The 12,494-nt window shown below is 40.7% G+C and overlaps 1 protein-coding gene across 14 annotated transcripts in view; it reads right to left on the bottom strand.

The window, feature by feature from the left end:
• Positions 1-641: 641 nt before the first annotated feature.
• The window catches only part of STIL (STIL centriolar assembly protein), an 81,463-nt gene continuing 69,610 nt past the window's right edge, over positions 642-12,494 (bottom strand). For all 14 annotated transcript variants that reach the window (XM_063656533.1, XM_063656543.1, XM_054488867.2 and 11 more), the window contains 2 exons: positions 10,817-11,067; positions 642-2,441 (listed from right to left, as the gene is read on the bottom strand). In XM_063656533.1, the coding sequence (XP_063512603.1) occupies positions 1,655-2,441; positions 10,817-11,067 (1,038 nt within the window). In that variant the 3' untranslated portion in view covers positions 642-1,654. The remainder of the gene's footprint in view (positions 2,442-10,816; positions 11,068-12,494) is intronic.

Genomic DNA, 12,494 nt, shown 5'->3' with positions numbered 1-12,494 from the left:
AGGTCGCACCACTGCACTCCAGCCTGGGCGACAGAGCGAGACTCCGTCTCAAAAAAAGATAAAATTTCATGGCTGGGAGCGGTGGCTCATGCCTGTAATCCCAGAACTTTGGGAGGCAGAAGTGGGCGGATTACTTGAGGTCAGGAGTTTGAGACCAGCCTGGCCAACAAGGTGAAACCCCATCTCTACTAAAACTACAAAAATTAGCCAGGCGTGGTGGTGTGTGCCTGTAATCCAAGCTACTCGGGAGGCTGAGGCACAAGAATCACTTGAACCCAGGGTGACAGAGGATGCTATGAGCCAAGATCACGCCACTGTACTCCATCCTGGGCAACAGAGCAAGACTCCATCTCGAAGAAGAAAAAAAAAGATAATATTTCATAAAGCTATATACCAAAAAGTAAATAAATAAGTGCATGTAAACACTTGTGAAACCTGATAGGTCTGTGGTTCAGTTATTAGCATTATAGCCAATGTCAGTTGCTTGGTTTTGCTCATTTACTATGCTATGTAAGATATTATCACTGGAGGACACTGGAAGAAGGGTATACGGGAACTCTCTGTATTATTTTTGTAATTTGGGGGCAGTCTAAGAGTTTTTTAAAAAGTGGAGAATAAACTATAACAGAGAACAAAGGAAAATAGTCAATCTAGACATTTTATTAAGTTCTATTAAAAAATATTAAGACATTTGAAAAACTCAGAAAGTTTATAAAACACACTCGTACTCAATAATTTTCTTATTCTTTGATAGCCAGTGCGACATGTTGAAGATGTTACACCAAAACCAATCCACCATACTGCAAAAAGCTGTATCTTGAGTTTAATCAACATGCATCCTAATTAAGAGGAAATACATTCTTGTATAAAAGAGTGTAAGTTTTTATTAAGTTGTTTTTAAAAATAACTTTTCCCTTAAACTTAACTTAGGAAGGGTTGATTTTGCTAATTTACCCAACACCATGATAACTTATGTTCTTTTAATGATATGGGATAAATGCAGAGATGCAACATGCTAGAACTTCTTAAAATATATAGTATAGCTGGGCACAGTGGCTCACGCCTGTAATCCCAGCACTTTAGGAGGCCGAGGCGGGCGGATCACCTGAGGTCGGGAGTTTGAGACCAGCCTGACCAACATGGAGAAACCCGTCTCTACTAAAAATACAAAATTAGCCAGGCGTTGTGGCACATGCCTGTAATCCCAGCTACCCGGGAAGATGAAGCAGGAAGATTGCTTGAACCCAGGAGGCAGAGGTTGCAGTGAGCTGAGATCCTGCCATTGCACTCCAGCCTGGGCTACAAGAGCAAAACTCCATCTCAAAAAAAAAAAAAAGTACAGTATAAAAGAGCAGTTGAGACTTACAGCTGGATAGTATCTGTCTACTACTTAAATTTGTAGGAATAACTGATCTCAGGGCTTTTCTTAAAGGTTTCAGTGATGTTGAACAGCTCTATTTGAACAATGAGAACTTAGTCCTATCACCAGCCAGCCATCTCACAGAAGTCACTCTTCCCAATTGGCTGCTACCAAGAAACAGACTGACTCCAGAATCATCAGGAAATCCCAAAACTACCACAAGGCTCTCTGTTTTCCCTAAGTATCTTCAGGAGACACCCTGTCCCTGTATTAAAAGGGCAGGGAGTTAAAAGGTTAAAATAATTTTGGTAACTGTCTGAGACGTTTTACATCTAAGAAGGTGCCTACTGAATTCATGCTATTCATCTGCTTTAGCGTTTCAGAAGGCTGCAAACTTTCAGGAAAAATTGCAATGTCCCTTTCATTTTCTTTCTCAGGATGTTGAGTGAACTCTGCTTTCCCGGTTCGAAGGTTCACTGCAGGACTTGGTTTAAGGTTCTTTACTAAGAAAGCTGGCTTTTCAGTCAACTGCTGTTTTGCTTTTGTCTGCAAAACTTCATTTGTAATATTTCTCAATACTGGCATATCTGCATTGGTGCCCACAGATTCACAGTTAGAACAATTAATTATTTCATGGTCATTCTTAGAAGGCTCTTTCTGACCACCAAGCTGTTCAGGTATGGACGTAAGGTTCTGATTCAATAAATGTTCACTCTTGCTATCTGCATTGTCGAGAGGCTCCTCTTCATCTTCACTATTGTCACTGCTTTGTAGGAGTCCATATCTCTTCATATATTTTTTGGTTGCAAATGACATGTTGTTTGGTGAAATTAAACTAAGCCCCACTGTGCTTCTGTCTGTATTAATATGGAGAAGGCTGAATGGGTCACAATTATTTTGGTTTGATCGAGTGACAGACAGTTGTGACAGCTGATTTTCATTTAAATATTTCAGAGCTATAGCATTTGCCTCCATGCTCAAATCCACACCATTGGGGCTTAAGCCACTCATGCCAACATTAGCAAATGACATGCAGTTTAATCCAGAGATCACTGCTTCTGGGCTGATGCATGCCAACACACTGAAAGACACAAAGTAGTAAGCCATCATTTACCATATTCTAAGTAATACATAGTTCTCAATGTGTTCCATTCTATACAAGCAACAAAAGATCTTCAGCTTTAAGTTCATGGTCCTTTTATCTAACTACTCAGACATCTAAGTCTTGATGATCCAGATACACAAAGGATACATATGGGCTGGGTATAGTGGCCCAAGCCTCTAATCCCAGCAGATTGGGACACTGAGGTGGGAGGACTGCTTGAAGCCAGGAGTTCAAGATCAGCCTAGGCAATATAGCAAGATCTTGTCTCTACAAAAAAATTTAAAAATTGGCCAGGAATGGTGGTGCACATTTATAGTCCCAACTACTCAAGAGGCTGAGGCAGGAGGATCGCTTGAGCTCAAGAGTTCAAAGTTACAGTGAGTCATGATCGTGCCACTGCACTCCAGCCTGGGCAACCGAACAAGACCCTGTCTCTTAAAAAATAAAAAATAAAGAAAAAATTTAAAAAGGGATACAAATAATAGCCTAGAAGGTAATCCATGATTTACAAGTTTAAAGTGGAATACAAATTAATTTTCCTAAATCTGTATATCAGTCATGGTTTTAAGAATACAAGGCCCCAAATGTAAAAGTCATTCAACATAGCTATGAGTCATTTAATTTATGACTATTAGCCCAAACAGCACAAGAGATCAGCTAATGTTTAATGTGAAGTAAAACATAAAAATAAAATCAAACACAAAACACATTTGATTATATAACAGTACAAGCTTTAGTAAGTAGCTCAGAAAATTAAATTGTTCATAGTTGAAGAGATTCCATTTGCAATTAATAAAAAACATCAACCAGTCTCTGGACATGGGCTTATACACACACACACACACATACACACACGCACACACTAATACTTTTTTCATTAGTTCTAACCTTCAACTTACTTTGATTAGTGTTAAGTCAACTGACTTACCTTTTCCTTAATACCACATATATAATGAATAGCTGCTAATTTTTTTTTTTTTGGAGACAGGGTTTTGCTCTGTTGCCCAGTCTGGAGTGCAGTGGCAATTGCATGTCATTTGCTAATGTTGGCACAATTACAGACTCAGGCTGCTCTCAAACTCCTGAGGTAAAGCAAGGCTCCCTCCTCGAACTCCCAAAAGTGTTGGGATTACAGGCGTGAGCCACTGTACCCAGCCTGCTAATTACTGAGTCGTTATATATGCCAGGTACTCTATTAATGCTTTACATGCATTATTCATATACATTCCTTAGAGTAACCTTTCTCAGGGAGGTATTCTCTATGGAATATTTCTATCTTATTCTCCATTTCAACACCTTACATTTGCTTTCCCCTACTTTTTTGTTTTCTTTTTAGCACTTATCGCGGTCTATACATTGAATACACACATCTACATATTCAATCAATGCTCGATTCTTATTTATTGTCTGGCACCCTCATGAAAGCCAATAAGGGTAGAGTTTTGTCTGTTCCCCCGGCCCCCACTGCAGTATCCTCGATGGCTGGACACATAGTAGGCACTCAGTAAGTACTTGTTGAATGAATAAAAGTAGTAGGTACTATTGTTATATTTATTCTCAGTTGAGAAAACTGAGGAATAGAGATTTGAGCTAATTTTTCCAAGCTAAATAGTACATAGCAAGCTGAGATAATCCATGACTGCCTTACTCTCTGGGACTCTGCAACCACTGTTTTACTGTACTATATTCAGTAACTTGGATTTTTTCTATCAGAGTCCTTTGTGCACTATTTGTTGTAGTGAACATTATATTCTAGTCAAATATGCTATGGCTTTCTACATCATCCCATAAAGAAATTCAGCTGTTTTATATGTGCTAGCCACTGCTTGCATTCACAGACCCACAAAAATCAAACAACCATTATATATTTTCATTCTTATAAGCACCTGAAATTTGCAAAAAACTATTTCCAACCATTAATAATCCCTGAAACCAGGCCAGGCATGGTGGCTCCCACCTGTAATCCCAGCACTTTGGGAGGCCGAGGTGGGCAGATCACCTGAGATCAGGAGTTCGAGACCAACCTGGCCAACATGGCGAAACCCCGTCTCTACTAAAAATGCAAAAAAATTAGCTGGGCGTGGTGGCGGGCGCCTGTAATCCCAGCTACTGTGTAGGCTGAGACAGGAGAATCAGTTGAACACAGGAGGCGGAGGTTTCAGTGAGCAGAGATTGTGCCACTGCACTCCAGCCTAGGCGACAGAGTGAGACTCTGTCTCAAAAAAAAAAAAAATTCTCTGAAACCAGTGATGCCATCACCAAACACTGGAACAGTGTGCTCAATAATGCTGGTCTTTATAACCTTGAAATTCTCCCTTAACCTTCTTGGCATTTAATGCTTTGAAGACTATTTTAATAAGATGAAAGAGATACTACTAATTTATCCAGACATTATTCTTTTATTCATAGTGACAATACTTTTGGAAGTCTTTTTCTACTTTGCCTATTTCCTCAGTCTATAGATAATATTAATGTAAATAATTTGATAAAAGCAAAGAAAAACTACTAATTCAAAATGTTAAATATTTAAAGAAAGCAGGTCTAATTTGGGTTTTTTTTTTTTTTTTTTTTTTTTTTGAGACAAGGTCTCACTCTGCCACTAAGGCTGGAGTGCAGTGGCGCAATCATGGCTCACTGTGGCATCGACCTCCCAGACTCAAGTGACCCTCCTACCTCAGCCTCCCAAGTAGCTGGGACTACAGGTACATGCCACCATGTCCAGCTAATAAAAAATTTTTCTTTTTGTAAAGATGGGGTCTCACTATGTTGTTCAGGCTGGTCTTGAACTACTGAGCTCCAGTGATCCTCCCATCTTGGCCTCCCAAAGTGCTGGGATTACAGGCATGAGACACCATGCCCAGCCTCTAATTTTAACTAGGGCTTCTTTTATAGAATGGTTAAAAGATCCATAAAATAGTCAATATCAGTTTAGAAGGCTATTTAAGTTTCAATGCCTAACACAAGCTAGCCAATTTCAATTTGGAGGGTGGGCCAGGGGCAATGAGATATCATTACTTTAATAGCAAAACAAATCAAGACAGGCACAGTGGTATGCACACCTGTAGTCCTAGCTTCTCAGGAGCCTGAGGCAGGAGGATTGCTTAAGCCCAGGCGTTCAAGGGGCCACCCTAGGCAAAATAGAGACCACATCGCTAAAAAAACAAATCAATAATACTCAGAACCAAAGCATATAAACACTAGGGTAATTAAGACAAAAAGCAAAAAGGAACCCATTCCACTAATCAAATCCTAAAAGCCTGAGCACAAATATATGCCTATGTTAAAATCTCATTAGATGTGCAGCCACAAGGAAGGATGAAAGTCCATGAATAAATTTGAGTTAGAGAGCCACATGCCAACAATTTATGGGAAGCTCTAAAATTATTCCAACTCAGATGACAATCAAGACCCCCATCTCTACAAATAAAAATAAGCTGGGTGTGCTGCTGCACACCTGTAGTCCCAGCTACTCAGGAAGCTAAGGTGGGAGGATCACTTGAGCCCAGGAGATTGAGGCTGCAGTTGAGCCATGATTGTGCCACTGCACTGCAGCCTGGGCAACAGAGCGAGACCGTGTCTCTCAAAAAAAAAAAAAAAAAAAAAAAAGTCAACTTTGATTCATGATCCTATTTGAATCCAGATTAGTTATCTACTACTTATCCTACACAGAGTTTTTCAACTACTAAGCAGATAGCCAGGAAGCAAGGTAAAGAAGCAACTAGAGAGACTACTTGAGACAGGTTTTGAATTAAAAAAGTCACTCCAATTGGGAATATATAGAGGTTGCTTCCAGACCTCGAACCCACAAACTCCATTTCCTGCACAATTTCTAGGTTTGTCTGGCACCCTTTTTCCCTGCCTTCCTGCCTTTAGACTCTCTTAATCTCTGCGGCATTCTATTAACAGGAAAATAGAAAGCAGGTCTTCCTTCCCCTGCCTTAGCCATTCTTCTGGCAGAATGATGTGCTCCTGGAGTCCAGAATTGGAACATGAAATGAGTTTTCACATAGACACAATGATGAAAGATGGCTGATTTACAGAGCTAGAGGAACAGTATGGATTATAAGGATTAGTTTCCTAGAATATTTAACCTATAATCTGTAACACTGTTTCTATAGAAAAATGTGTCTTACATTCTAAACAACGGCCTTATAAACTTTTAGTATACCAGTTATATCATACCTACACATGTTAAAAAGATAACAATATAAGGTTATAAATACTGACAGTAAATACTACAAAGACACTAAAAATGAACCTTCACTGTAAGCGTCGGTGATGACCTGAGTAGGAGGAATGTTGTTCATTCAGCAAATGACTCATTGAAGGCCCACTAAGTTAGTGGTAGAGGCAATGAGGATTTAGAGCTATATAAAATCTTCGCCAGATGCGGTGGCTCATGCCTGCAATCCCAGCACTCTGGGAGGCCGAGGCTGGCAGATCACAAGGTCAGGAGTTCGAGACCAGCCTGGCCAATATAGTGAAACCCCGTCTCTACTAAAAACACAAAAATTAGCTGGGCGTGGTGGTGCGCGCCTGTAGTCCCAGCTACTCGGGAGGTGGAGGCAGAAGAATTGCTTGAACCCGGGAGGTGGAGGTTGCAGCGAGCCAAGATCATGCCACTGCACTCCAGCCTGGGTGACAGAGCGAGACTCCATCTCAAAAAAAAAAAAAAAAAAAAAAAATCTTGCTGAAAATGCTGTCACAAGTACATGCTACAATTTACTGAGAACAAGGTATTTTAAGAGTACAAAACATCGGCCAGGTATGGTGGCTCACACCTGTAATCCCAGCACTTTGGGAGGCCGAGGCAGGTGGATCATCTGAGGTTGGGAGTTCGAGACCAGCCTGACCAACATGGAGAAACCCTGTCTCTACTAAAAGTACAAAATTAGCCGGGCATGGTGGCGCATGCCTGTAATCCCAGCTACTCAGGAAGGCTGAGGCAGGAGAATCACTTGAATCCAGGAGGCGAAGGTTATGGTGAGCCGAGATCATGCCACTGCACTCCAGCCTGGGCAATAAGAAAGAAACTCCGTCTCAAAAAAAAAAAAAGAGTACAAAACATCAATACACTCTGAGAGGTCCAGGAAACTCTGACCAAAGAGGTGACATTTGAGTTCAGCTTTGAAGGATAAGAAGGATTTTGGCAAGCAGAAAGGTAAAAAAGAGCACCTCAGATAAAAGTAACATCAAGGAATCTTGCAAATGCCAATGGCAAGTAGGCTGGAACTTGGTAGAGAATGGTAGGACATTATACTAAAAAACTAAGTTTAAGTCATACTGAAACAATGCGAATTAATCAGGTAGGCCTCAGATAGGCTGGGAGGACATTCCAGACGTAAGCCTAAGATAACAGGGAAACTAAATTTGACTCTTATGTTGGAGAAACTATTGCAGTACCGTTTCCTATTTAATCAAAATGACATAGAGATGATGGCACACGCCTGTGGTCCCAGCTACTCAAAAAGCTGAGGCAGGAGGATTGGCTTCAGCCCAGGAGCTTGAGGTTACATAAATTATGATTGTACCATTGTACTCCAGCCTGGGTGACAGGCCTGGGCGACAGAGCAAGATCCTATTTTTAAAAACTAAAAAAAAGTTTTAAATATACAGAAATTGCATCAATAATAAAATATAACTTTTAAAACTTTAAGATATTTTTGGTCTTAATTAGTACAGATCTTTAAAAGGGGCCATTTTGATGTAGAGTAATTACAACACAGTATGAAAATACTCCTGAAGTTAGCTACCTTTCCTTTTTCCTTTCCTTTTCTTTATAAATTAAGTTAGCTACCTTTCCTATGTGATTCCATGGCATTCCCCATCCTTCCATTTCATAGCAGGCATAAAAGATATTGACTATCTGTGTCTTCCCCACTGAACTGTAAACTCTTTTATCAGGTTATCTTGTGTATTACGATATCTCTTATAAGCTGGCTCATAGAAACTCAGTATGTATTTGTTGAAGTGAATGTATTGGTGAAATGGTAGCTGGCACATGTATACGTGTAGCTGGTAATAATACTTACTCTTTCAGAAAGCAACTTAGCAACAGCTTTAAAATTTTTGTATTATTTTACCTTAGTCTTTCCATTTCCAAGATTCTATTCTAAGGAAATAATCCTAAAACTGAAAAGCAATATTTGCAAAAGATCATCATAGCAACATTTAAAATAGTAAGAAATCACAACTAACGTGAAAAGTTGGTTCTCAGTTCTGACAAGAGGGGAAGGGTTAGGATACATAGCCTCTATCTTACAACATGGATTAAAAAAACTCAAAAATGCTAGCCTCACTCTTCTACACTATTGGTAGGAATATAAACTGGTACAACTATTTGGTGAGCAATGGTAGCATCTACTAAGACTTTGAATACACACACTCTTTGAGCCTGCCTATCTAGGAATTTATCCTACAAAGATACTTGTACCTGTAGAATGATGTTCACTTAGGATTGTTTGAAATAACAAATAAGAGATTTGGCCTAAAGGTCCATTAATAGAGAACTGGGGTTCAATATATTCTAGTACAAGGGTACAAAAGAATATTATGCAGCTGTTTAAATACATGAGAAAGAACTGTATATCCCTATAAGGAAAAGTATCCAAGATATTATAATATCATGTTTAAAACAAAAACAAAAACAAGAAAACAGGCCAGGTGCAGTGGCTCACGGCTGTAATCCTAGCACTTTGGGAGGCCAAGGTGGGAAGACTGCTTGAGTCTAAGAGTTTGTCTGAGACCAGACTGGGCAACATAACAAGACCCCATCTCTGCAAAAAATAAAAAATTAGCCAAGTAGTGGTGCATGCCTGTAGTGCCAGCTACTCAAAAGGCTGATATGGGAGGATCACTTGAGTCCAGGAGATTGAGGCTGCAGTGAGCTGTGATTATGCCACTACACTCCAGCCTGGGTGACAGAGAGAGACTGTCTCAAAATTAAAACAACAGCAACAACAACAAAAAATCAAATCACAAAGCTTATTACACACACATATACTTGAACATGCATGGAGCATCTCTAGAATACAAAAGAAATGGTTAAGAGAAGTAACTTTGTTTTTTTTTTTTTTGAGACAGAGTCTTGCTCTGCTATCCAAGCTGGAGTGCAGTGGCGCGATCTCGGCTCACTGCAAGCTCTGCCTCCCGGGTTCACGCCATTCTCGTGCCTCAGCCACCTGAGTAGCTGGGACTACAGGTACCCGCCACCATGCTCGGCTAATTTTTTGCATTTTTAGTAGAGACGGGGTTTCACCGTGTTAGCCAGGATGGTCTTGATCTCCTGACCTTGTGATCCGCCCACCTCGGCCTCCCAAAGTGCTGGGATTACAGGCGTGAGCCACCGCGCTTGGCCTTTTTTTTTTGAGACTGAGTCTTGCTCTGTCCTCCAGACTAGATAGAGTGCAGTGGCCTATCTCGGCTCACTGCGACCTCTGCCTCCCTGGGTTCAGGCGATTCTCTTGCCTCAGCCTCCCGAGTAGCTGGGATTACAGGCGCCCGCCACCACACCCAGCTAATTTTTGTATTTTTAGTAGAGACGGGGTTTCACCATCTTGGCCAGGCTGGTCTCGAACTCCTGACCTCATGATTCACCTGCCTCAGCCCTGCAAAGTGCTGGGATTACAGGCGGGAGCCACCACGCCCAGCCTAAGAGAAGTAACTTTGGAAGAGTCAGGCAGGGATGTGGGGAGTTGTGGCTTTTGCATTTTATCTTACACTCTCTTCTGTATTGTTTTTTAAAACCATGAATTTTTATCACTTTTTAAATTAGAAAACAAAAAATAATTAACAGAAAATATGCTAGCCTTAATAATATAATCTCCAGACTTTATTTTCTTTTTAATAAGTTATGTGCTGAGGTCATCTTTGGTAGAAAGGAATCTGAACAGAAGGACATGACCAGTTGGGCACATTCCTAGAAAAAAGAAATGTTTTTGCTTTTTAGATGGCACGACTGTGTAACTGTACATCCAGTAGCTGGCACAGACCTTATCACCTCCAGAAAGACTTTTCAGATGCTACCAAGCAAAACTTCTTTCTCTTTCCTCAAGACTCCTAAAGTATTTTGTTGGCCTATCCAGCCAGGAGTCATCCCACAATATCTCTCAAATTACTTATGTATGTAACCCTCTCTCCCACTAATATGAAGAATCTATTATTCATCATGCATATGGTAGGCCCTGAATAAATCGTGAATCAACTGAATTGAGGCACAAACATAACTTTTCTGAAGAGATTGCCACAATACATCTAAAATTTATTCATCTAGCCAATGATGGGCAAAAATAAATAAAAATTTTTAAAAAATAAAATTTATTCGCCCTTTAAAACAAAATTTTAAAAGTTACCTGGCGTGATCCACGTTATGTGCATTTTTCTTCACTTTAGTGGGAGAATCAATTTTTACTCCAAGGCTTCTTAGTTGTTTAAGAGTTGCATTAAGAACACAATCTTTGTCCACCAGTCTTGAATGATGTGTTTTTTTCTTTGTATGGTAAACATTTTGGGTTCTGGTGCATTCATGACTGATAATTACTGCTTTGGTAGACGGCTGCTCAGTTTCCTTGGAGGAACTATTTAATAGGTGGTTTACTTGACCCTGACAAAAAGAAAAAAAAATTTTTGAAAAATCACTATTAACAATGTTAGGGCTGGGTGTGGTGGTTCACACCTATAATCCCAGCACTTTGGGAAGCCGAGGCAGGAAGATTGCTTGAGCCCAGGAGTTTAAGACCCTGGGCAACACAGCGAGACCCTGTCTCTACAAAACACTAACAATTAGCTGGGCATGGTGGCACACGCCTGTAGTTCCAGCTACTTAGGAGGCTGAAGTAGGAGGACCACTTGAGCCATGAGGCTGAGGCTGCAGTTAGCCGTGATTGTGCCACGATATCCTGCGTGACAAAGTGAGACTCTGTGTCTAAAAAAAATTAAAATTAAAAAAAAGTTAAAAAACAATTTTACAATAAGACCTTATGATACAAACAAGGCCAGGGAAAATCAGTATCTTGTCAAATTCCACAAAGTATCAAGTAGGCAGGTATTATGGTATTATTTGCAGGTATTATGAAGTTTTTATAGAAGCACATCCTAATGAACAATTTCATCAGACCCTAGAGAAAACAGAATGCTTGTTCAGACTTCATTCACTTAAACACCAACATAGGCTGGGCGTGGTGGCTCACATCTGTAATCCCAGCACTTTGGGAGGCCAAGGTGGGCGGATCACTTTAGGTCAGGAGTTCAACACCAGCCTAGCCAACATGGTGAAACCCTGTCTCTAATAAAAATACAAAAATTAGCCGGGTGTGGTGGCACGTGCCTGTGGTCCCAGCTATTCGGGAGACTGAGGCATGAGAATCACTTGAACCCAGAAGGCCCAGGTTGCAGAGAGCTGAGATGGCGCCACTGTACTCCAGCTTGGGTGACAGAGTGAGACTCTGTCTAAATAAAAATAAAAACCAACATATTTAAAAATCATTTGAGTACAGGCGTGTGGCTCAAACCTGTAATCCCAGCACTTTGGGAGGCGAAGGCGGGCAGATCACTTGAGGCCAGGAGTTCAAGACCAGCCTGGCCAACATGGTGAAACCCTGTATCTGCTAAAAATACAAAAATTAGCCGGGTGTGGCGGTGTGCACCTGTGGTCCCAGCTACTTGAAAGGCTGATGCAGGAGAATCACTTGAACCTGGGAGGCAGAAGCTGCAGTGAGCTGAGATCATGTCACTGCACTCCAGCCTGGGCAACGGAGTGAGACTCTGTCTCAACAACAACAACAAAAAATATTAGCCAGGCATGGTGGCAGGTGCCTGTAGTCCCAGATACTTGGAAGGCTGAGGCACGAGAATCGCTTGAACCCGGGAGGCAGAGGTTACAGTGAGCTGAGATCATGTCACTGCACTCCAGCCTGGGTGACAGAGTGAGACCCTGTCTCAAAAAAAAAAAATCTTTTGAGTAATTCTCCAAGTATTTTCGAGGACTTATGCTAAATTTTTTATAAACAAGTTTTAAATAATGCTTTCATT

This window comes from Pongo pygmaeus, chromosome 1, assembly GCF_028885625.2.
Source record: "Pongo pygmaeus isolate AG05252 chromosome 1, NHGRI_mPonPyg2-v2.0_pri, whole genome shotgun sequence".
NCBI lineage: Eukaryota > Metazoa > Chordata > Mammalia > Primates > Hominidae > Pongo > Pongo pygmaeus.
The sequence above is the reverse complement of the archived record's forward strand: the minus strand, read 5'-3'. Positions and strand labels throughout refer to the sequence as shown.